Source organism: Pseudophryne corroboree, chromosome 2 (assembly GCF_028390025.1).
Source record: "Pseudophryne corroboree isolate aPseCor3 chromosome 2, aPseCor3.hap2, whole genome shotgun sequence".
Lineage (NCBI taxonomy): Eukaryota > Metazoa > Chordata > Amphibia > Anura > Myobatrachidae > Pseudophryne > Pseudophryne corroboree.
Genome location: NC_086445.1, coordinates 627252415 through 627277261, shown reverse-complemented (window position 1 = coordinate 627277261; position 24847 = coordinate 627252415). Strand labels below are relative to the sequence as shown.

General features: G+C 43.9%; 1 protein-coding gene and 1 long non-coding RNA gene across 4 annotated transcripts in view; one reads left to right on the top strand and one right to left on the bottom strand.

Moving 5' to 3' along the window:
• IP6K3 (inositol hexakisphosphate kinase 3) overlaps positions 1 to 24847 on the top strand; it is a 335650-nt gene that overhangs the window by 14735 nt on the left and 296068 nt on the right. For 2 of the 3 annotated variants that reach the window (XM_063954851.1, XM_063954850.1), the window contains exon 2: positions 12597 to 12819. The exons of the other annotated variant lie outside the window; for it this stretch is intronic. In XM_063954851.1, the coding sequence (XP_063810921.1) occupies positions 12633 to 12819 (187 nt within the window). In that variant the 5' untranslated portion in view covers positions 12597 to 12632. The remainder of the gene's footprint in view (positions 1 to 12596; positions 12820 to 24847) is intronic. 3 annotated transcript variants of the gene reach the window in all.
• Positions 15542 to 23297, bottom strand: LOC135040694 (uncharacterized). Its single transcript, XR_010234541.1, has 2 exons — positions 22930 to 23297; positions 15542 to 15832 (listed from the first exon to the last, which is right to left on the bottom strand). It is a non-coding gene; the product is annotated as an uncharacterized LOC135040694 (long non-coding RNA).

Here is a 24847-nt window from a genome sequence, read left to right as displayed (position 1 = left end):
ATTTTAGGCAACAAATACAAAATAGGACAAATTGGGAAGTCAGTTTTGAGAAAGGTCAACATCTCCTCCCTGATCCAATGGTTCATCAAGCCAAAATCCAAAACCGTATCTAAATGATTTTTAAATGATACAACTGTATCCCCCTTCAGCAACTTATACGCATACTTGCCTACTCTCCCGGAATGGGCTGGAGGCTCCCGAAAATCGGGTGACCCTCCCGCCCCCCCCGGAAGAGCAGGCAAGTCTCCCAATTTTTTAGGGGCCCCCCTGCCCAGCCGCCCACTTAGTGAGTAAAGTGGGCGGTCCGGGCAGTCGATGACGCGATTCTTGCTGAATCGCGTCATCGTAGCAACGCCCCCTGCTGTATAATGCCGGTAATCGCAACATTACATAGTAGGGGGCGTGGCTTAAATTAAGTGCCACGATAACCCCTCCCCTGTTCCACCTCCGCCTGCCCCTGTTTTGCCTCCGCCCCGCCCCCTATCCGTGTCATAACCCCGCCCCGCCCCCCTGCTGAGCCGACCTGGCTGCTCTCTCCTGGAGAGAGCAGCCAGGATGTCGGCATGTATGCTTATACGTATCAGTGTCCGCTAGTTGTCTAAGTGCTTCCTCGTTATAGTCTTTGGTATCTAACACTACCACTGCACCCCCCTTATCAGCGGGGCGTATGTTAAGTGATAGATTTTCTTTCAAGTCCCTAAGTGCTTTTTTCTCAAGGGGCTTCAAATTATACCTGATTTGTTTCTGTTTCATAAGTGAACCCTGAATGTTATGTTCCAAAAGTCTGGTAAATGTTTTAATACTAGAGTTTTGTGAGGGAGGGTCATAACTACTTTTTTTCTTAAATAACGTGGTTGTGTGATCCATTCTGAGTGTTTTGGAACTTTTCAGTAGGCCTACGTTTAAATCTATTAATAGACCACTGAAAATTATCAAATTTAGGGGTGGGTATAAAACTCAACCCCTTAGAGAGTAAACTCATCTCTGACTCAGACAATGACTGTGATGATAAATTAATCACTGATTCTTCTGAGTTTTTGTTTGTTTCTTCTTTTCTTTTGTATTTGCCCCGCCGAAGGTGGGACCTTCTGCGTTTAAAGGTAAATCACTGTTTTTAGATCGAGTGTTAGCCTTTGGCAAAAGGGCAGGGGTGTTTTAAGGGAGGAGGAGGCCCATGTTCAGCTTCTTCCGTTCGGGCCCCCTCCTCTCTGCCCGGAGTGCTGTAGAGTCTGAGCACTAGAGGGCTCAGACTCTAGTGCGCATGCGCAGATCTCCGGGAAAATGGCGCTGCAGCCATTTTCCCTGAGATTTCTCTACTGCACATGGACTTCAGAGGGGTGAGTATTTTAAAAATGGGTGCAGTGTGTGCGGTGGGGGCCCCCTCTGGACTCAGGGGCCTGTGTGCACCGCACACACTGCACCCATTATAAAAACACCAGTGCAAAGGAGGTTTAGAGATAATCTGGGAATCTGAAGAGTCCCTCTCTGAGGAGGAGTAGCTATCCAATTGAGATTGATTATAACGGTATCTGTTGTTTTTAAACCTATATGGAGGGGGATTGTCACTCCCAGTAAGCTACCTGTAGACACAATGATCCTTATAATCACGTTCTACCTTCGTTAGTTTCGCTCTCTTAAAGGTCACCAAATCTTTATGATATTTATCAATTTGCTCTTTAATTTTGACCAACCATTGTTGAGAGGTATCAGCTTGTAAAATATCAGTCGTTTGGGGGCGCAATACAGGTTAAGGACAGTACACCACCTGCTGCAAAAGGCCGGGTTGCTCCTCCCGATAGTGGGGATATTTTTTATGCGGAAGCACCTTGGTAGTTGTTTTTTACGATAATAGTCAGATAAAAATTGCCCATGCAGCAGTAGGTCCACTTCCTTCTATTGTAAATTGAGCAATTTATGATATGAATCAAGTGCACTCTCCGCTGGCAACCATTCAAAGTCACTAAACTCAGATAGCACTCGTTCTGCATCATCATCTGTTAAAGCTAGCAATTCATGTTCAGCTGAAATAGAAGTTCTGTAGACACCAGATTATCCATATTGAGGATTTAGATCAGCGGGGCGTATGGTAAGTGATAGATTTTATTTCAAGTCCCTAAGGGGGGCGCAGTGGTAGTGTTAGATACCAAAGACTATAACGAGGAAGCACTTAGACAACTAGCGGACACTGATACGTATAAGTTGCTGAAGGGGGATCCAGTTGTATCATTTAAAAATCATTTAGATACGGTTTGGGATTTTAGCTTGATGAACCATTGGATCAGGGAGGAGATGTTGACCTTTCTCAAAACTGACTTCCCAATTTGTCCTATTTTGTATTTGTTGTCTAAAATACATAAGGCCTTAATTAAACCACCGGGCCACCCGATTATATCAGCTGGTAATTCATTATTTTCATCTGTGGCAAAATATTTGGATAGCTTTTTACAGATATGTGTTAAAAACTCTTCTATCTATCTACAGGACACAAATTATTTTTTGAGATTGATCAACACTCTGCCCGCCTCACAACATAGGATCCTGGTAACAATGGATGTTACCTCCCTATATACGGTAATACCACACAGTGTTGGTCTGGCAGTTGTTCGACGAGCATTGGCTCGGTTTCATACTGCCTTACCACTGATTACGTTTCTGATTGAATTACAAGAACTTACATTGACGTGTAACTCGATACCATCTCCAGACGGCGGGGACAGCGATGAAAGTAACATAGCACCGGCATATGCTAATTTATTTATGGAAATGCGCACATCCTCCCGCTGTTTGGAGATAGTATCGGCTTCTACCGTCCTTTTATCGACAATGTTTTTCTTATATGGACAGGCAGTGAATCTGTCCTTTTGCATATGCTAGATTATCTAAATGGCTTGGAATCGCCAATCAGGTTTACGATGGAGTATAGTAGTGAGGAAATACATTTTTTGGATGTGACTGTCTATGCCACTGAAATGGGGTATGGATACAGACTATACAGAAAGATGACAGACCGTAATACATTATTACACTTTGGAAGTTACCCCCCTTAAACAAAATCTACCGGTTTCGCAGTTTTTACGGGTACTCCGGAATAACTCTGAGACCAAGAGGGCACATATACAACTGGAGGAAATGAAGATGAGATTCTCTGCACGGGGCTATAGTGCACAGATTATTGACAACTGCCTGCAGAAAGCTCTAAATATCTTTTCTAAAGGCAACATGAGAAAAAAGCAAAAACTTCAAAACCCATTTGTTGTGACAATGACATTCGATACTGCTGGCCCTACAGTACGGCAAGCGGTTAAGAAACTCTGGCTGGTGGTGAAAAGTGACCCTATGCTTTCTAAGCACTTACCAGATAAGCCTTTGATCAGCTTTAAACGGGGAAGTAATCTAAAAGATATTCTTATGCAGCCCGATAGGTCACCTACATTGGGGCTTGAATCGTGGTTGATGCCACAGAAAACAGGGTGTTACTGATGTGTGAATTGTACTACCTGTAGAAGCATGACTTCCGGCGAATATTTCCATCATCCACATACCGGGCAAAAAAATCAGTATTCACCAGAGTGAGCTGTACCTCTGATTACATAATATATACACTTACATGCCCATGCTCCTTAGTGTATGTGGGCAAGACTATTTGCCCATTTCGTGAAAGAATGGCGAATCATCGTCTATCTATTAGGACAGCGCTGACCGAGGGACACTCAGATAAACCGGTAGCCAGACACTTCTATGAGGCACGACATACTCTGGCGTCACTAAAGTGTATGATCATTTATCGTGTTGCCCATTTTGTGAAAGAATGGCGTATCATTGTCTATTAGGACAGCGCTGACCGAGGGACACTCGGATAAACCGGTAGCCAGACACTTCTATGAGGCACGACATACTCGTGCCTCAGTGTATGATCATTGATCGTGTTGCTCCTCTTAGGAGGGGCGGTGATAGGGCAAAATTATTGCTCCGTCATGAGGCCATGTGGATTCACAGATTGGATACGGTACACCCTCGAGGCTTGAATGAAGGCATACATTATGGTATTTTCTTGGATTAAGTAATTGGGATCCTGCTTCTGGAGGACTGTTGGATGATTAATTTTCATATACTTTTCATTTTTATTTTTGTATTTTTTATTTTTATTTTTGGTCTGTGGTCTGGATGGCGGTCTGTAGCCTAGCCCTACATGTAGACTTTTTATTCAGTTTCATGGCTGTGTATTGATACACAAACCATTTGCTTACTATAGTGTGCTCTGTAAAATGTGGGATTTTGCAGCGGACCATTATGGCTAAAATGCTGTGATTTTACATAATGACTAACTATAATGTTACTACCAGTGTCCTCTATTTGATATCCCAGTACATATGCTTCTACAAGTGCTGCAGATCAGTAAGTCATACCTCTGCAGTGCTGAGTTAGATGTGGATGTTCTTTGTAGTTAAATAGTGTGCTGGGACTGGTGTAGTTGCTATGGGGACGCTGTTGGTGTTGTTTATGTGGATAGAAAACGCACTTCCAGTCATGTGGTCGGAACATGCGTTCCAAATACCGGAAAAATGGGTTCCAAATACCAGAAGTGCAGTGCGATGGAACGCACGCCGCTTTCTAACAGCTTTTACATATGGTACCGCTGCTGCATTTACACACTCGTTACTAGTATGTGTTTGTGTGTGTTTGTTTGTATTGTACTGTGTATGTTTAAGACTTATTTTAAGTGTTTTTGTATATTTAATAGTTCATCAGGTGTTTCTTGTTGGCTGATGGGGGAGGGCCATATGGGTATATATGTGAGCTACCTGTATTGACCTGTTATCTTGACAAAGGTCCCAGCTTGGGACCGAAAACGTTGATGTCCCTATGCTGATATTTTAAAGCAATGACTAACTAATTTTGATATTATATATATATATATATATATATATATATATATATATGTATACTCTTACTTGTAAGCGGCACTCTTCCTCACAATAAACGGGTCATCATCCCATTATAGCAATGTTTTGGTATTTTATTGTAACCGTCATCAAGAGTATAGACAGTAATTGACTTTGTATAAGAGGGCACCAGGCATTCATTTGTCTGTTATTTGGAGTGCCAAATACACACTGCTATTTAAATATATATATATATATATATATATATATATATATATACACACACATATATATATATATATACACAGTACATACATACTGATGATAATATTAGATACGACGAAAATGTTATAGCATTGAAACGTTGATTTCTAATACACAGGCTTGTCTCATTTATTGCTGTGAGTGCCGCCGATAGTTCGTTTGTATACAGGGACACTGGTTGTTCTTTGGAAGGCACCGGCCATCATGTGGATTTTGGATGTAGGAGAGGAGTACCGCTGACTGCACCTGTGTATATATATATATATATATATATATATATATATAGTTCTTAGAAGCATGCAGGCACTCTATATACATGGTGGTACTCACTATCATGCTACACAACTAATTTGACGCAGACAGCATTTGTTGGGTGCTGGCTCCTATTGCTAAATAGCTGCTGCAGGCAGCACAGCATGCTGGTTTGGACTTTTTGAGTGAGCTGGAGAGGAGCAGCCAGTGGTGACTGATAGCCCGGGCTCTGTAAAGGCTTATGGGGTAGCTGCTGCAGGTGCCCATGCACAGCAGCTTCCCCGGTGGCCATGTTTCTTTCATTTTTATTGAGCTTCTGCGCAGTTAACGCTGACGGATCGGAACTGAACTACGATCATGGCAGCAGCCTGGTAGTGGGATGACGGGCAGCTGCTGAGGGTACAATGAGACCAGGATCTGATCTGGCGTTCCGGTGGCCTAATCTGCCCCTGTTTTCATCCTCGCACAGAGACAGTGTTATACATGTGTCATTGGTACCAAACAACCACTGATCTCAACTGTGTTTGTCATACATGTCATCAGTGTTCTGCTGCTAGATAAAAAAGAAGGTAGCTAGGAGATGTGTTTATCCAAATTCTGATATAGAAGAAGGTGTTCCTTTTTTCCTTTCTTCCATGTTGAAAGCAGCATATGTTCGATCCTGGTTATACATAACTAAACAGTTCCTGTTTGATTATACTTTCTGCTGCTCCTATATAGCGTATCTGCTAACAGATGGAATTTTTCTTTTACAAATCCAGGTCACAGCTTCTTTCCAGAGGCCATCGATGGTATACAGTGAATAATACCGAGCTTGGTAACCTCCAGCTGGATCTGTAGTCTTTTGATAAGCTTTTGTTTTATATGACAAAATGTGGCCAATTTTACTGTTGTGAATATAGTTTGCGTTTGAGGGTGATACACCAGAGTCGTGCATATTATGTTTTTTCCACTATATTTGAAATTGTAATTACCCTTTATTAACAGGATTGCAGTGAAGATCATCATCCAAGTAAACATTAAGTTGAATAATTAGCCTGAATCAGCTAAAATTGATGTAATGCACTATGAGTTTTTTGAGAAAAAGGTGGAGCAGCAAATCAAGGATTCTGGTAAAATAATTCTTTACTCACTGGTATGTTTCTGTTTGGTTAGCTGTGGGAGAGGAAAGGTGGTGGTGATGGTAGACAGCCAGTGAGAGCTAAAGGGTAGGGAAGGGACTTATGCTAGACACATGGTTCTATTACATTATATAATAGATATTGACATATATTTTTATTTACATATATACGGCTGGATGTACCACGCATCACATTTTGGATCCAATAGATGCTGCCACTTATCATGTGCTAAGCAGCATTAATAATGCTGGTGTACACCTAAAATTGAGATTAAAATCACAAGGGACAGGTCTTCCAATGATACACTTAGCAATGATATGACTTCCGTGTATATGACAGGGTAATCCGTCTGTGCATGCGCCAAATGATGTGCGCAATGTGGGGGATACTGGGAGGGATCCAATTGTATGCCTCTCAGAGAAGACTACGGAAATAAGCTCATAAGCTTCTATTAGGCAACACGCCCAATGGGCCCAAGCTCTGGAAACTGGCATTCCGGACCTTGGTACATATAGAAAATACGCACAAAAAGTTTTACCCACATATTGCTTTTACTACATCCTGCCCATATATTGATATGTATATTGATACTATATAAACATGTACATTTACTAGAATTGTGTTTACACACAACACACACATAAAATTTCAGTAAGATTTCTGCATTTTCAAACTACTTTTGTACGTCCTTCAAATAAAGATTTTTGACATTAGGTTAAGAGGGTTTGGTGGGGTGTGCATACTCTGATCATTGCATATGCTCGCTGGCACCACACTTCACATATTAAGCCAGTGGAGGCTGTTCTGCATTTTTGTGAGTCCCTCACATGGGCTGTAGTCTGGATCCTAGTGGTCGGTTGCAGGAGGGGACGTTTAGGGTTAGGTTGTGGGATGGGTGGGCCAGTGTTAGGATTAGAGGTAAAATACTTACTGGGATCTATCTGCATTCTGAGCACTGGGACTCTGCTGTCGCGTTTCTGACCATTGGGATGCGTATCAGAGTAAGCAAAGGTCATGCTATTACTGAGGAGTTGCAACATGGACTTTAGTAGCAACTCATATTTAAATACTTTACATCCATCAAAAATTTGTGAGAGTAGCAGCTTCTCAGAGCAGCTGCATCGGCTCACTTGAGCATGCTCTTTGTCCAGTGGTTCCCAAACTGTGCGTCTAGGCAATCTGGGGTGCCGCAAGACTCTTGCAGGGGTGCCTCGGGCTGGTGGTCCAGGACCAAACCAAATTATTTATGTTCAAAGTGATAGGCAAAACCAGTGCTACTGGCTGCCAACATAAAACATGGGAACAATCAGAAGCACTCTGTACACCACCACATAACTAACCCTAAGGATGACACAGGAGGTCAATCAGATCTGATCACTGGGCCGCGTTTTTTGCAGTCCTGCGATCAGATAGTCGCTGCCTACAGGGGGAGTTTTTTCGCTGTGCAAGTGTGCAATGCTATGTGTAGCAGAGCTGCTCAAAATAAGTGTGTGCAGTTTCTGCGCAGCCCAGGACTTACTCTTCCAGTGCGATTGAATCCTGCTGATTGGGGCTGGAGCTGACGTCAGACACCCTCCCTGAAAACGCTTGAGCACGCCTGCGTTTTTCTGGACACTCCCTGTAAACGGTCAGTTACCACCCACAATTGGCCTCCTCCTGTCAATCACCTTGCAAACGCCCGTGTGAATGGAACCTTTGCACCATCCCATCACTGACCGCCAATGCCCGTTGTAGCCGTCCGACGCGTCTGCGCATTGCAGCTCAGATGCATGCGCAGTTCGGATCTGTTCACCCACTGTACGAAAACGCACAGCAGCAATCAGATATGAATGACCCACACTGACAGGTAGGCACAATTTACTCCATTTAATAATTTTATTCCAAAATGTATCAATAAAAATCTTTTATCCTGGGGGTACCATGAAAAAAAGGGTGCTGTAATTCAAGAAAGTTTGGGAACCCCTGTCTTTGTCAATACGCAGTTGTATAAAAAGTCTTCTGGATATAGAATGGCTCACTTACTTAATGCTTGGCCGTAGACTAGATATAGATCCTCATTCAGGTTGCATCGCAATCACGATGCAACCACATTTTCTTGTTTCTTCACTGCACACTTGCGTCCACTATGTATTTCTATAGGAATGTCTTCACTTCAACCAAATCCATCTAACTCCTCCAACTGTAGAACTGCTCTGAGTTGGAGTCAGCACAGCCCCAGTGCACAACACTGTCTGACCCTGTCTTTGCTAGCTACGCCCCCCTTCTCCATGCCATGTTAGAGTTTTTCTGCTGCACTAATAGTGGAGACTCTAAGGTGTGTACACACGGTAAGATACAGTGGGGATTGAAAGTTTGGGCACCCCAGGCAAAAATTCATTTTAATGTGCAAAATGAAGCCAAGGAAAGATGGAAAAATCTCCAAAAGGCATCAAATTACAGATTAGACATTCTTATAACATGTCAAAAAAGTTTGATTTTATTTCCATCATTTACACTTTCAAAAGAACAGAAAACAAAAAATGGTGTCTGCAAAAGTTTGGGCACCCTGCAGAGTTAATACCTTGTACTGCCCCCTTTGGACAGCTGAGACCTGGCAGTGTCATGGATTGTTATCAATCATCGTCTGGAAAGACCAGGTGATGTCAATCTCAAAGGTTTTAAAAGCCCAGACTCATCTGACCTTGCTCCAACAATCAGCACCATAGGTTCCTCTAAGCAGTTGTGTAGAACACTGAAACTGAGAATAGTTGACGCTCACAAAGCAGGAGAAGGCTATAAGAAGATAGCAAAGTGTAATCAGATGCCCATATCCTCTGTTCAGAATGTAATTAAGAAATGGCAGTCATCAGGAACAGTGGAAGTTAAAGCAAGATCTGGAAGACCAAGAAAAATATCAGACAGAACAGCTCGCAGGATTGTGAGAAAAGCAAGTCAAAATCCACGTTTGACTGCACGATCCCTCCAGGAAGATCTGGCAGACACTGGAGTTGTGGTACACTATTCCACTATAAAGAGATACTTGTACAAATATGGTCTTCATGGAAGAGTCATGAGAAGAAAACCTCTTCTACGTCCTCACCACAAAAATCAGCATTTGAAGTTTGCAAATGAACATATAGACAAGCCTGATGCATTTTGGAATAAAGTTCTGTGGATCGATGAGGTTAAAATAGAACTTTTTGGCCGGAATGAGCAAAGGTACGTTTGGAGAAGGAAGGGCACAGAATTTAATGAAAAGAACCTCTGTCCAACTGTTAAGCATGGGTGTGGATCAATCATGATTTGGGGTTGTATTGCAGCCAGTGGCACAGGGAACATTTCACGAGTAGAAGGAAAAATGGATTCAATAAGATTCCAGCAAATTTTGGACGCTAACTTGATGCCATCTGTGAAAAAGCTGAAGTTAAAGAGAGGCTGGCTTCTACAAATGGATAATGATCCTAAACACACCTCAAAATCCACGGTGGATTACATCAAGAGGCGTAAACTGAAGGTTTGCAATGGCCTTCACAATCTCCTGACCTCAACATAATTGAAAATCTGTGGATAGACCTTAAAAGAGCAGTGCGTCACAGACAGCCCAGGAATCTCAAAGAACTGGAAGACTTTTGTAAGGAAGAATGGGCGAAGATACCTCAAACAAGATTTGAAAGACTCTTGGCTGGCTACAAAAAGCGTTTACAAGCTGTGATACTTGCCAAAGGGGGCAGTACAAGGTATTAACTCTGCAGGGTGCCCAAACTTTTACAGACGCCATTTTTTGTTTTCTGCTCTTTTGAAAGTGTAAATGATGGAAATAAAAACAAACTTTTTTTGACATGTTATAAGAATATCTAATCTGTAATCTGATGCCTTTTGGAGATTTTTCCATCTTTCCTTGGCTTCTTTTTGCACATTAAAATGAATTTTTGCCTGGGGTGTCCAAACTTTCAAACCCCACTGTAAATCTGTAAGATTTTGACTATATAGTCAAAATCTTATGAAAAGTTAGTGCATATCTCAAGGTGTAAAGGTGTGTACACACGGTAAGATATTTTCTTCCGATTCTGACTATATAGTCAGAATCGGAAGAAAATATAGTGCAGATCGCAAGGTGACAGTCACCTTGCGATCCCGATCCGATGCCGATGCGCGGCCCCGCGCGGTCGGCATCGGAAGAAAAAATAGGCTGTGCAGGCAAGTCAATCCTGACTATCTCTATAGAAGAGATAGTCAGGATTGACATCGCACATAGCCAGCATCGCAAGCACACTCATTATGTGCTTGCGATACTGGCTAAGTGCCGACCCGGCCCCCTGTCGCACGGTGAGAATCGGATAAGTCCGAATCTCACCGTGTGTATGCACCCTTAGGCAGCATGAGATACAGATTCGATCCCGATGCGCGCTCCCGTGGGGTCGGTATCGTAAGGCTAGATAGACTGTGCAGGCAAGTCAATCTTGACATCTAGTGTACAATCTAGTACAAAGTATAGTCAAAATTGGCACTTAGTCAAAATCGTACACAGACAAAATCTCAAGAACAGATAGTCAAAATCTGTACTATCTGTATCTGTGCTATCTGGGCTCTGGGAGAGTTCAAGGGAAATCGCATAGTCAACATCGGGCATAGCAAGGATCTTACCTTTAAGGTAAACAGAATGCTGCCAGTCTGCCACTAGGCAAAAGAAACAAGTTTTAGTAAACAAAAAAAAGAATCCTTTATTCTCCAATACTATGGGCCCCACTATAAATGTTATGAACAGGTAAGTGCTGTAGATGTACATTCCTTGTGACAACATGTTGTTGTGTCAGCAATTTTGTGGATATGCCAGCATATTGGTGGAAGGAAGATATGGATCCTCTCTCTCTCTCTCTCTCTCTCTCTCTCTCTCTCTCTCTCCCCCCCCCCCCCCCCCCTCTATCCAATCTATTCTAAACTTATCACAATATTACAATAGTGGCTATATCCCTCAAATTAGAATATTTACAATCTTAATCTGCACTCAACTGTGCACAAAATGTTTTGCTTTGTTTTTTTGTGAGGAAAGCGATGTGTATGTTTTGGTCCCAGAAGATAAAGAACTCAGTACCAATCTCACTGTGGCCACTTCAGTGACTAGTTTGATACTTTAAGCTTTATGTTGATACAGGTCAATTTAGGTGTGCATTAGCATGGGGTAATGGAGTTATGTTTCAGATGATTTTCTTCACTGATGGAAATACAGAGTGAGTGACCAACTACAGTAACTACTCTCTGGGCCAGATGTACTACGGCTAGAAAAGTGATACATTTCATAGTGATAAAACCAACCAGCTCCTAACTGTTATTTTTCAAACCCAGCCTGTAACATTGAGTTAGGAGCTGATTGGCTGGTACTTTATCACCATGAAATGTATCACTTTTCAAAGGTTAGTACATCTGTATTTTATGGTGGTAACTGATAGACTCTGTATTATATGGTGGTCAGTGATAGACTCTGCATTATATAGCAGACACTGTGATGTTCTCTGCATTACACAGTGGTCACTGTGATGCTCTGTGGTAGGTGAGGTAGTGTAATACAGGCTGCAATACTTACCTTTGAGTTGTGAGACAGCGAAGCCTGCATGCTACATTTAAAGGTGAAGACACCCCAAAACCTTGAGCTGAGTCTTTGCCCCGGGAGACAGTAAGCCTAGCTTCAGTGCTGGCTGTCCTTATTAAAAGATCTTGTTATATTACTGGACGCAACACTAAATTATTATTTTTTCTTTTCTTTGGGGGCGAGGGGGAAATAATGTTGTGCCTGGGTGGCCTGACCTCTAAATCTGCCTCTGCTCCCCTCTGCCTGTGCATATTTCTAGCCCTCTACAAATGCAGCTACCTTACTGCACAAACCCATGAATCCTGGTGAAAAACTAGGCACGCTTGCGCACTTCAACATGTACGGCATGTGCAAAGCTACAGTGATGCTGCAGAGATGCAGTTTTCTCTTTGTAAATGACCTCCCCTGTGTTTTGCTGGCATAGCACTTCTAAGATTTGTTTTTATATGACTTTGTCATTACTAAATATTATATAACCCTTCATTATTGTATGTTTGTGTTTGATTACAGATTAACAAAGAAAAGTGTGACATCAGTGGTCCCAGAATGGGTATACAGGGCATGGAGATTGAAGCTTCTATACATTTAGTGCCACTGAGCCATCAAGTGGGAGGTCACACAAGCATGCTGGTCTATGACAGTGAAACAGTCTGCAAGCCATTGGTTTCCCAAGAACAAAGGTTCTATGAATCACTGCCAAGAGAGATGAGAAATTTTACACCCAAATATAAAGGTCAGGAATGTCTCCACATCATATGATGGAATTGGTGTATTATTATTATTATTATTATTATTATTATTATGTATTAACATATTTACTGCATATAGTGCTAGAATGCTCTGTAGCACTTTACAAATGGCGAGGAAGACCACAATACTGATATTTGCATGTACTTTGTGAATAATAGGCAGAAACAGATACATTCAGTTGTTACCAGCAATAAACGTGGACATTTTAAATGAGCAGAAATGAGGCAGAGGGAAATTTGACACAGATAAGAGAGGGGGAGGGGGAGTGACTAAAGCACGCAGAACTCCTCATTGGCCCCAGGAAATCTTGTCCAGACGCCAGCACTGTGCGTCTTTGCACTAAATATCCAAAGACACATTTTCCGTCTATGAATAGGGACTTATAATGAGGGATGATATAGAACTGCAGCAGGAGGTACTGTGTGAGTGTGACAGTTAGAAAGAACTGATCTTTCTATATGAGAGCATCAATAAGCACTCATATAGGAACTGTAAATGCATAACACAGTATTGTGAACGCGTTATATACAATTAGTAAATATTTGCAGTCATATTATTTATATGGTCATATCAGGTGTTACAGAAAATGTTCTTAGAGAAATTACTTGTTTCTGTTTATTCATATTATTAAAGTAGTGAGTGATATTGAACTACAGTAGCAAACACAAGACTCATTATATGAAACTACTGGAGAAGATGTAAAGTGCTGCGGAATATGTGAGCGCTATAAGAGTAACTGGTAATAAATAAAATAATAAATAAGATACAGGCAATATGTGGAGCTACTTCAGGATAAATGTGGCAGAGGAAAGGAGTGGCAAAGTGAATACGAAGGTATACAAAGTGTACTCACAGATGCTTAAACATCTGCTCTGCATTTAGCCTTCCTTTAAGCCAGAGGTTACAGTCTCGGTATAACCCCTTTGCTTATTGTTATGGTAAAATAAATGGAGCTTACATGAAATCAGAGAAGGGCTCTACATACATAAGATACCGGATTTCACAGCCCTATGGAAAGCATGCTGTGTCATTTAACCTGACAAATAATAAAAAAAGCTTTATTGCTGAGACAATAATATTTGGAAGTTAACTTAAAATGATAACGAAATATATATCTGCTTTACAATAATAAAAATTAATTATTGTTGTCATATTCTTTTCTTTATATTGTTCCCCTATGTTTTGCAGTGCTGTACAATAAGGGAGACATATGTGAAAATATTACACTATGTAGATGTAAGCAGGGCTTAAAGTGAGCTGGAACGGGGAGGAAATGCGTTCCGTCAGTTCCACTTGGGAGACGGAATGCAGTTCCGCCTCCTCCGACTCCCCTAACCCGATGTGTGCCCGGCGCCTTACAGGAAGATGCCGGGCGCCCGCTGAGATTGTGTTACCAGCGGGCGCCCGGCTCCCTATCCACAGCGGAAGCCGGCAGCAGGAGCTCACTACTGAGCTCCTGCTTCCAGCTCTGACAGTGTGCGCTTTGAAGAGACGTCATGACGTCTCTCTCATAGTGCTGAGGAGCGGACACCAGAAGGACTGCAGCGGTCGGACGCGGGAACGTGGCTTGGTGAGTATGGTGTGTTGTTTTATTTTGTTTTTTATATGTGTGAGTGGTACTACTGGGGGCAATCTACAAGGGGGCATTACTACTGGGGGCATAACTACAGGGGCATTACTACTTGGCATTACTACTGGGGGAAAACTACAAGGGGGCACAACTACAGGGGCTAAACTACTGGGGGTATTACTACTTTTGGGCTAAACTACAGTGGGGCTAAACTACAGGGGGGCATTACTACTGGGGGCATTACTACAAGGGGGCAAACTACAAGGGGGCTAAACTACTGGGAGTATAACTACAGGGGCTAAACTACTGGAGGCATATCTACAGGGGCTAAACTACTGGGGGCATTACTACTTGGGGGCTAAACTACTGCTGGCATTACTAATGGGGGCTAACTATTGGGTGCAAACTACATAGGGGCTAAACTACAGGGTCTAAACTACTGGGGGCATAACTACTGGGGGGGGGGCTAAACTACTGGGGGCATAACTGCAAGGGCTAAACTACAGGGGGCATAACCACAGGGAGCTAAACTATATGAGGGCTAAACTACTGGGGGCATTACCACTGGGATGTTAAACTAAAGGGGGCGTAAACTACGGGGTTCATAACTGCAGGGGCATTACCACTGGGGGCATAACTACAGGGGCATAACTACTGGGGTTAAATGACTGGGGGCAATACTACACAGGGGCATTACCATTAAGGGCATTACTAATGGGGGCATTATAAAGGGGTCACTTCATAAGGGGCATCACTCCTGGGGACATAAGGGGCACTACTACTGGGGGCATTGCATAAGAGACACCACTACTATGGGCTCTATATAAGGGGCACTACAACTGCGGGCACTACCAGTACAGTGGACATTGCATAAGGAGCACTACTACTGTGGGCATTGTATAAGGGGCACTACTGCTGTGGGCATTATGTGTATTAGGGGTGCTACTACTGTGGGCATTATTAATATTGTGTGACCATGCCCCATTTTGAGACCACACCCCCTTTTGGGGTGGTGCGCCTTCGGCACACGCAATACCTTTGTTACATGGGCGTCAGGGGGAGGGGGGGGGGGTTCCACCACCTCTCTAGGACCACTTTAAGCACTGGATGTAAGTGATTGGACACTGACAGAAAATAGATCAATGAGATTTTATTGGCGTCAGTACTTTGTAGGTCCACCACGTGCAGTGATTACTGCAGACACCCTTCTTGGCAAACTGTTCACAAGTTCCTGGACAACAGCAGGCGATATGTTTTGCCATTCTGCCTTAAGTATAGTGATCAACTGTGACACTGAAGAAGGTTGAGTAGGTATAAAATGTACCCGTCGCCCCAATTCATCCCAGAGGTTCTCAATGGTGTTAAGATCTGTACGCTGAGCTGGCCATTCCATTCGGGTCACCATATTTTCCAGTCCAGTGTCGCCCTGGAAAAATGACATCATGTAGTATATGGTTAGCTTCATTCGGAAAGCCATTTAGTTAGCAAATGATCTAATCAGTGCCCCTCTACCCATTTTTATACCTTTACAGATGTGTCTCCTGCAGGAACACACCATTTAGCTTGCGCGCATGGGGTGGATTTAATCACTTTTGTCTGCATAGTGTATAAGGAATACATACTATTTCCTGGCCAGGCGGGATGCCAGCTGTTAAGATCCCGACAGCAGCATCCTGCCCGCCAGAATGACGGCAGCGGGTCGAGCGGTATGAGTCCCCTTGCGGGTTTGCTGCATTCGCCACGCTGCGGGCTCGGTGGCTCACTATGTTCGCCACAGGTTCTATTCTGACTCTATAGGGTAAATTTACTAATATTCGTGTTGCAGCTGATTTCAGCTGATATCAATCTCGGCTGACATCGGCCGTTTGAGATTGCAACTTTTTGAAAAAAACACAATAATTTACTAAACTACTGTGTTTTTTCAATTAGAGTTCACCGATGCCGATGTAATTTGTATTGTCAGGCAGTGTTTTATGGGAGAGATTAGTAAAAGGGGAAATTGAGGACTGCGCTTTTTCTGCTTTACTCAATGACTTCAAGCTGCTATGGAGAGTGGGGAGGGTTCCACTATCCTCCCTAATAAACAAAACACACAACAAAAAAGAGATATCTCCCAGCGCTAAAAATATAGAGAATAAATTGACTTAAAATATTGATCAGGCATCAATCATCACACAACAATTATAAAGTGCAAAAAAAATTTTTTTCTTTTATTAAGAGTATAATATAAGATGTGTCTAATCTCGTATTCATTCATTCATAAAATGTCCTAAAGTAATCTAGTGTATCCTAATACCGGTATACTGAAAAAAAAAAAAAATTAAATACAAGACAAAACAAAACACACATAAAACATATAAAACCTGTGATACGCTCTCCTCAGCGATTTACTCACAAAGTGATTGCACAATGCATATGCTCCCAAAAGTGTCCAGCTATTGCATAGTATGTGGTCTTGTATCTTCCAGACTGGGGTGATTGTCCATATAAATAAACAGATTCTGACCAAACAGCAATCAGCAATTTTAAAGTCAATTCGAATTTATATCCTCTGAGTCCAGTGGGTATTTATATCCCTGGTACAGCAATTGAAGAGTCACTTACTTCAAGTCACACGGAGCCCATAAACCACGGGTGTCTGCCGGCAGACAATGATACAGGGCGTCTCTGCGATCAACTAGTTTCGCCTTCAGCAGGCTTCCTCAGGTAAAATTGCTGATTGCTGTTTGGTCAGAATCTGTTTATTTATATTTTTAGCGCTGGGAGATATCTCTTTTTTGTTGAGAGATTAGTAAAACACTGCCGGACATAACACAATGAAACCAGGCCAGATCAGTGAGATCCATGCAGGGATTCATTGTGTACAGTATTTTAATAGTTAAAAAGAAAAAAAAATTGTGTGGGTTCCCCCCTCCTAACCATAACCAGCCCCGGGCTCTTTGAGCCTGTCCTGGTTGTTAAAATACCAGGAAAAATTTGCGTAGGGTTCCCCAATATTTTAACAACCAGCATCGGGCTCTTGGGCCGGTCCTGGTTCCAAAAACATAGGGACCCCCCCTATTTTTTTAACCAGGACCAGTCCAAGAGCCCGCTGCTGGTTGATAAAATATTCGGGAACACTACACAAACTTTTCCCGGTATTTTAACAACCAGGACCGGCTCAAAGAGCCCGGGGATGGTTATGCTTAGGAGGGGGGACCCCACGCAATTTTATTTTTAACTATTTCACGTATTTTTGTACAGAGAAGCATGCACGGATCTCACTGAGCTGTGCATGATTCTCCAAACACGCCAGCCAAAAGCAGGTCTATTTGAAGTTCTATTTCTGTACGAATTCCATGCTTTTCCTGCAGTGTTTGGCTATTGGGCCTAATTCAGACCTGATCGCTGGGAAGCGATTTTTGCTGCCTACAGGGGAAGGGTATGTGAGCTGTGCAAGTGTGTGAACGCATGTGTAGCAGAGCTGCACAAACTGATTTTGTGCAGTCTCTGCACAGCCCAGGACTTACTCAGCCGCTATGATCACTTCAGCCTGTCCGGGACCGGAATTCACGTCAGACACCCTCCATGAAAACGCTTGGACACACCTGCGTTTTTCCAGACACTCCCTGAAAATAGTCAGTTGGCACCCACAAACATCCTCTGCCTGTCAATCTCCTTGCGATCGCCCGTGCAATCGCTTTTTTCGCACCATCCCGTCATTATGCACCGATGCCCGGTGCAGTCGTCCGATGCGCCTACGCATTCCGGTGCATATGCAAGCGCAGTTCGGACCTGATCGCAGGCTGTGAGAAAACGCAGCCTAGCGATCGGGTCTGAATTTCCCCCATTGTCAGCAGTGATTGAGAATACAAATTCTTAGTAAATTCCCGTTTTATATGAGGTGTATGTGAACAAACAACCATGTTTGACCGATGGCTTATTGATTTGTATTTAATTGTGGATGGCAGTGTATCTCAATACAAATTGCCCTAACATTGCCGAGATTTGTGTTTAATAAATTTCATATGAAAATGCAAACTCAAATCAAATTGGGATCATAGTAAATTTCCACCTATGGGTGTCATGGACACCTACGAGTGAGAATAGTCTTTGCGTGCCTGGATTCCTGATGTCGGTATTGTCGACTGTCAGGATTCCGGATTCGGTATACTGACCGCCGGAATCCCAACTGCCGGCAAATTTATTGCATACTGTGTATAATAACAATAGAATAATATATAGGGACATAAGCTGGTTTCCCCATTCTTACTTTAGCACAGGCTCTGTCTTTTATTATTTTATTCACTTGATTTGGGGCATTTTCTGATCTTCAACCAGCTTTTAACAAATTACATTTGTCTCTAGTGTCTAATTAGTGTGAATATATGCAAATAGCTTGAAAGGATAAGTTTATTTTAACATACATTAAAAATGCACATAGATGGAGAATAAGCAAGTATAATTTGGTGTAAAGCACATGCAGAAGTGGCAGTGGGTCCTCACTGTAGGTGATTAAACCGAATAAAACAATAATCACTAAGAATACAGCAGAGGTAAGAGAAGAGAAGAAAGCAATCAAAGGAGATGAAAGTAGAGTATAAGGTGCCACAAGTGGTTCGCAGCGCTGTACATACAGCACACATTAGAACAATACAACGTAGATACGATCACATTATACTAAACAAAACTAAACGGGGCACTACTAACCATTAGCACTACAAATCTCAATAAACAATACAGCTGGAATGTATAATAACATAAATAAATAAATATATATGTAGCATAGTTGCTTTTTTGGCTGCCCTATCCAGGAGGAGGCAGCCAGGTAGGCACAGTGAAGAGGAGGAAGGGGAGCAGTGCTGGTTCATGGTGCAGACAGGATGCAGGTCGTGGCATAGCATAGGAGACAGTACAGGGCGTGGCCACCACAATGGCGTCATTGTGGCAATAACCCCCACCATTCAGTGAGATATTACTGTGTCATTGGCTGCCCAGACCGCCCACTTCACTCACTATGTGGGAGGCTGGGTGGCAGGTAGTGGATGGCTCCAGGAGAGCCCCACCCAATATTCAGGATCCTCCCTGCCATTTCTGGAGAGTAAGCAGGTATAATAAGCAAGTATAATATGTAGCACCCTGGTGCTCCTAGTACTTCAAGACCAGGGGACCGCAGGCACTGACTAGAAACAGGCATACTGCCACAAGGGATTATTAGAAATTACAGGATTGTATTGTGGTTTTTGAAGTTAAGGGAGTCACTTGAGCTAATTGTGCATTGTCTGTTGTTTCAAACAATACTTGTATTGCTACTATCTTCATGTCTACATTCTAGCCTTCATTTTATATATAAAGTTTTTTATATAAAATTATATAATAATTTATACTACATTGTGATTGCCTACGTTAGGGAATTTCAATTTCATGCTCAATATTATCCATTGCTGATAACTTCAAGTACTAGTAATCATATATTTCCATCGAAGTCTATTGATACTTACATGTGTTGTCTATTATTTCTTTTTCTACAGTATGTCCAATCTACTTGAGAACCTAATCTATTTCTTATGTATTAGTTTGTATTTTGATCAGTGGCGGTTCTTGCCACGGGCAAGCAGGACTTTTGCCCGGGGCGCCGCCTTCCGGAGGGCGCTGGCGCCATCCGGAGGGCGCCGCACCGTGGCAAGATCCGCCACTGCTGCCCGCTGTGTCCCCCGTCCGCCTCCGCTGCCCGCTGCCGTCCCCGGCGCCTCCTGTGAAGGGAACTAGACGCTATGCGTCTAGTTTCCCTTCGTGGAGAGTAACTGCTGAGCGGTGCGCGATGACGTCATCGCGCACCGCACAGCAAAGGTCCTCTCCACGAAGGGAACTAGACGCATAGCGTCTAGTTTCTCTTCGTGGAGAGGACCTTTTGCTGTGCGGTGCGCGATGACGTCATCGCGCACCGCTCAGCATTCAAGCGGCGCTTTCAATGTACAGGGGGCGTGACTCACCACGCCCCCTGTATTAGGCCACGCCCCTTTCCTGCCCGGGGCGCTCTGCGCCCTTGAACCGGCCCTGATTTTGATTGCTATTGCTGATCTATGTTAAACTGTTGACGGTTCACAGGTTACCACCCACTTTTCTATGTATAATATAAATAAATATACTGTTGTGGCTTTTTTTAACAAACATTGTGCGGTTTATATGGTCAAGTATAAAAAGTTAGAGGTGTTGGCGGAGAGGTTTTCTGAGTTTATCTCTGGTGGATGGAAGAGTCAGCCACTGGGGCAGATGTATTAAGCCTGGAGAAGGCATAAAGAAGTGATAAAGCAGTGATAAGTGCAAGGTGATAACGCACCAGCCAATCACCTCCAATATGTAAACTGACAGTTATGAGCCGATTGGCTGGTGTGTTGTCACCTTGCACTTATCACCACTTTATCACTTCTTTATGCCTCCTCCAGGCTTAATACATCTGCCCCATTATCAGAGGCGTCACTAGCGTTGGTGTCACCCGGTGTGGTAACTCATGGTGTCACCCCCCATGGACCTCCTCCCCTATCACACCACACAGAATTCTGGTGAAGGGGGGGGGGGGGGGGGGGGGCGTGGTGATGGGTTTGCTAACAAAAATCCTGCTGCGATCAACTTGGAATTACCCCCTATAGCCAGAAGTGCCGCACTGTTTTGAATATGCTATGAATATATAGTTTGTGAGGGCACCAGACACAGTTTTTCTGTTTAATGGAGTGTTGAACCATATGCTACATATTATATATATATATATATATATATATATATATAAATGTGTGTGTGTGTGTGTGTGTGTGTGTGTGTGTGTGTGTATAATATACACCCAGTATCATAATATGTATATACCCAGTGCAATGTCAGAGATCCTATTGCCTGCTTATCCCCCCTGTCCAAGTATTTCCTATCCCTACCCGCCTCCATTCCCCTAGTACTGCCCAAACTTCTATCTACCCTTACCCCCTTAAAACCCCCAGTACTGCCTGCCCTCACATCCCATAATATGTGATAGGACACAGAAATGTTGAGTAGGACCCCAATTTTTTAAAGTGAGGAGTCCCTGGGACCCACAATTTTTTTTGCTGTGCACGATCACTGCAACACCCATTAGCACATTGATCCACCCACCCTATCAGCTGACATAACGCTCCCCTCACACAGCAGCACCCATACTTCGCTCACACAGCATCCACACTACGCTCACACAGCAGCACCCATACTACGTAACACAGCACCCATACTACACTCAAACTGCATCCATACTACACTCACACAGCACCACCCATACTTCGCTCAAACAGCATCCACACTACGCTCACACAACAGCACTCATACTACACTCACACAGCAGCACCCATACTTCGCTCAAACAGCATCCACACTACGCTCACACAACAGCACTCATACTACACTCACACAGCAGCACCCATACTTCGCTCAAACAGCATACACACTACGCTCACACAGCAGCACCCATACTACGCTCACACAGCAGCACCCATACTACACTCAAACTGCACCCATACTACGCTCACACAGCAGCACCCATACTACGTCACACAGCACCCATACTACACTCACACAGCAGCACCCATACTACGCTCACACAGCAGCACTCATACTACACTCACACAGCAGCACCCATACTATGCTCACACAGCATCCACACTACGCTCACACAGCAGCACCCATACTACACTCAAATTGCACCCATACTACGCTCACACAGCAGCACCCATACTACGTCACACAGCACCCATACTACACTCACACAGCAGCACCCATACTACGCTCACACAGCAGCACCCATACTACGCTCACACACAGCACCCATACTACGCTCACACACAGCACCCATACTACGTCACACAGCACCCATACTACACTCAAACTGCACCCATACTACGCTCACACAGCACTCATACTATGTCACACAGCACCCATACTACACTCACACAGCAGCACCCATACTACGCTCACACAGCAGTACCCATACTACGCTCACACACAGCACCCATACTACGCTCACACACAGCACCCATACTACGCTCACACACAGCACCCATACTACGCTCACACAGCAGCACCCATACTACACTCAAACTGCACCCATACTATGTCACACAGCACCCATACTACACTCACACAGCAGCACCCATACTACGCTCACACAGCACCCATACTATGTCACACAGCACCCATACTACACTCGAACTGCACCCATACTACGCTCACACAGCAGCACTCATACTACGTCACACAGCACCCATACTACACTCAAACTGCACCCATACTACGCTCACACAGCACCCATACTATGTCACACAGCACCCATACTATGTCACACAGCACCCATACTACACTTGAACTGCACCCATAGTATGCTCACACAGCCCAAATTACCCCCCCCCCCCACAGCACTCAGTAATCCAACAATTTATACATCCCACATTCACCCCCATACAGACACATACACACATCAGAAATGGATTCTGCTCATCATGGACATGGAGAAGCCACTATAGAAGTTACCTGACATCATGCAGCAACATCAGCAGCAACTACATGCTCGTGTAGTTACAGTCTGGGGGCGGAGCTTGTGTGTGTCAGGCTCAGTCAGGACCCGGAGTGAGGAGAGAGTGGACGCTGGAGGAGAGGGGAGGGCTGGCCAGTGCACTGCCTGCACGGGTCTGTGGCTGCTGCCTGCTGATCTCACTGACAGGTGAGAGTGTCGGGCTTTAGGAGGCGGGGCCTGGGAGGAGGGGGTGTGGACGCAGCCGTGGACCAGGCATTTTCATGTCAGGGGATGGGGGTGCATGTGAGTGTGCGGCTCGTTTTGGTGTCACCCTATAGAAGGGTAACACCCGGGTGCGGGCCGCACCCCCCGCACCCACCTCATGACGCCACTGCCCATTATCCCTAAGGCCTGTACAAACTCAGTGGAGCTACTGGCAATATCTAAACCGAGCAGGGCATACAAGATCACAGGACATTATTTCCCAATGACTACATACCTCCCAGCATAACTGTATGCCTGAACTACTTCCAGCTGTCACCAAAACCTCATCAGAATTTCACAGCAGTATCACTCCACATCTGTAATCACAGAGACACTACTCATAGGAAACCAGCACATCACTGCCTCACTGACAGACATATGAGAGGTGTGCAATAAGTTTCCAGATGTGCAGTGCATAGGTAGAGTAAACACAGTCTGACTGACTGGTTGTGAACTGCAATCTCTGAATAAAGTTTTTGTGACATTTTAAGTGCATAGAACCGTATATAAGCAACACTGCACACCGAAGAAGTCAGTATGTCCTTTCCTTCACAAATAATTGTTATGGAGCTCAACAGAGGCCACTGGAGAGCCATGATCTTCTACGACTACAAGAGTGGTCTGCAGCAGCAGGAGAGTTTTTGACTGATTGTAAGCTGCTTATAAGGAGAAAGAACCTTCCCAAACCACTGTGTTTGAGTGATTAGCGGAATTTCGCCATGGAAGATGGCCCCTGGACGACATGAAGCTTGGCAACTGACAAGTGTCTGAGATCATAGAGGACAAGTTGCTGCCGTGGTTGAGGTGGACACGAGGGTGACCATGGCCCAGTTAGAGAAGGAGATACTCCATGAAAAGCTTGGCATCAGCAAGGTTTGTGCATGCTGGCTTCTGAGTCAGCTGGCGCGAGAGCAGAAAGAGGCTTGGGTGACGTGGTGCTGCAACATGCTGGTCAGGTTTGATGGCGGACACTTAAACTCTGTCCAGGAGATTATCAGTGGTGATAAATCCTGGAACTACAATTTCGACCCTGAGAGTAAACAAAAGTAGCCCAGTAGACCCCAGTTAAAGGTGCGCCGCCACAGAAGTTCTGATGTGAGCACAGCGAGGCTAAGCAGATGGTGGCTGTTTTTGTCCATACCTTGTCATTTAGCTGTCATTCTACTCATGCAGCAGCGCACCATCACTGGGGACTGGCACGCCAAGCAATGCCTGCCGCAAGTGCTGGAAGTTCCAGGCGCTGTCCATGAACTTGCGCTAATGGTCCTCTTCTCCATCTAGACAATGCAGGAAAGTGGTGGATTTTTCTGACCCATGAACAAATCAAGGAGCTTGGTCGTCTGCGGTGCAGTCCCACAAATCAAGCACAAATGCGTGGGATTCATTTTGAGTCACCAGAAGCTACAGTGGAGACATCCACAGTGTAGAACACATACCTGCTTCAGACTGGTCCAGCTGCATCACCAAGTGGTTTAAGCGCATGCAACTTTGGCGAATACTTTGAAAAAAAAAATTGTAAATATAATACTTTTTGTGCATCTGGAAACTTATTGCACACCCCTTGTTAACATTTCTGACAGAAAAATGTCAAAAGCTCTACATAACTCAACTGACCTGGCAATCCTCAACAAAGATGAGTGCAAAGGTGCAATGATGACCTCTCCAAAAAAA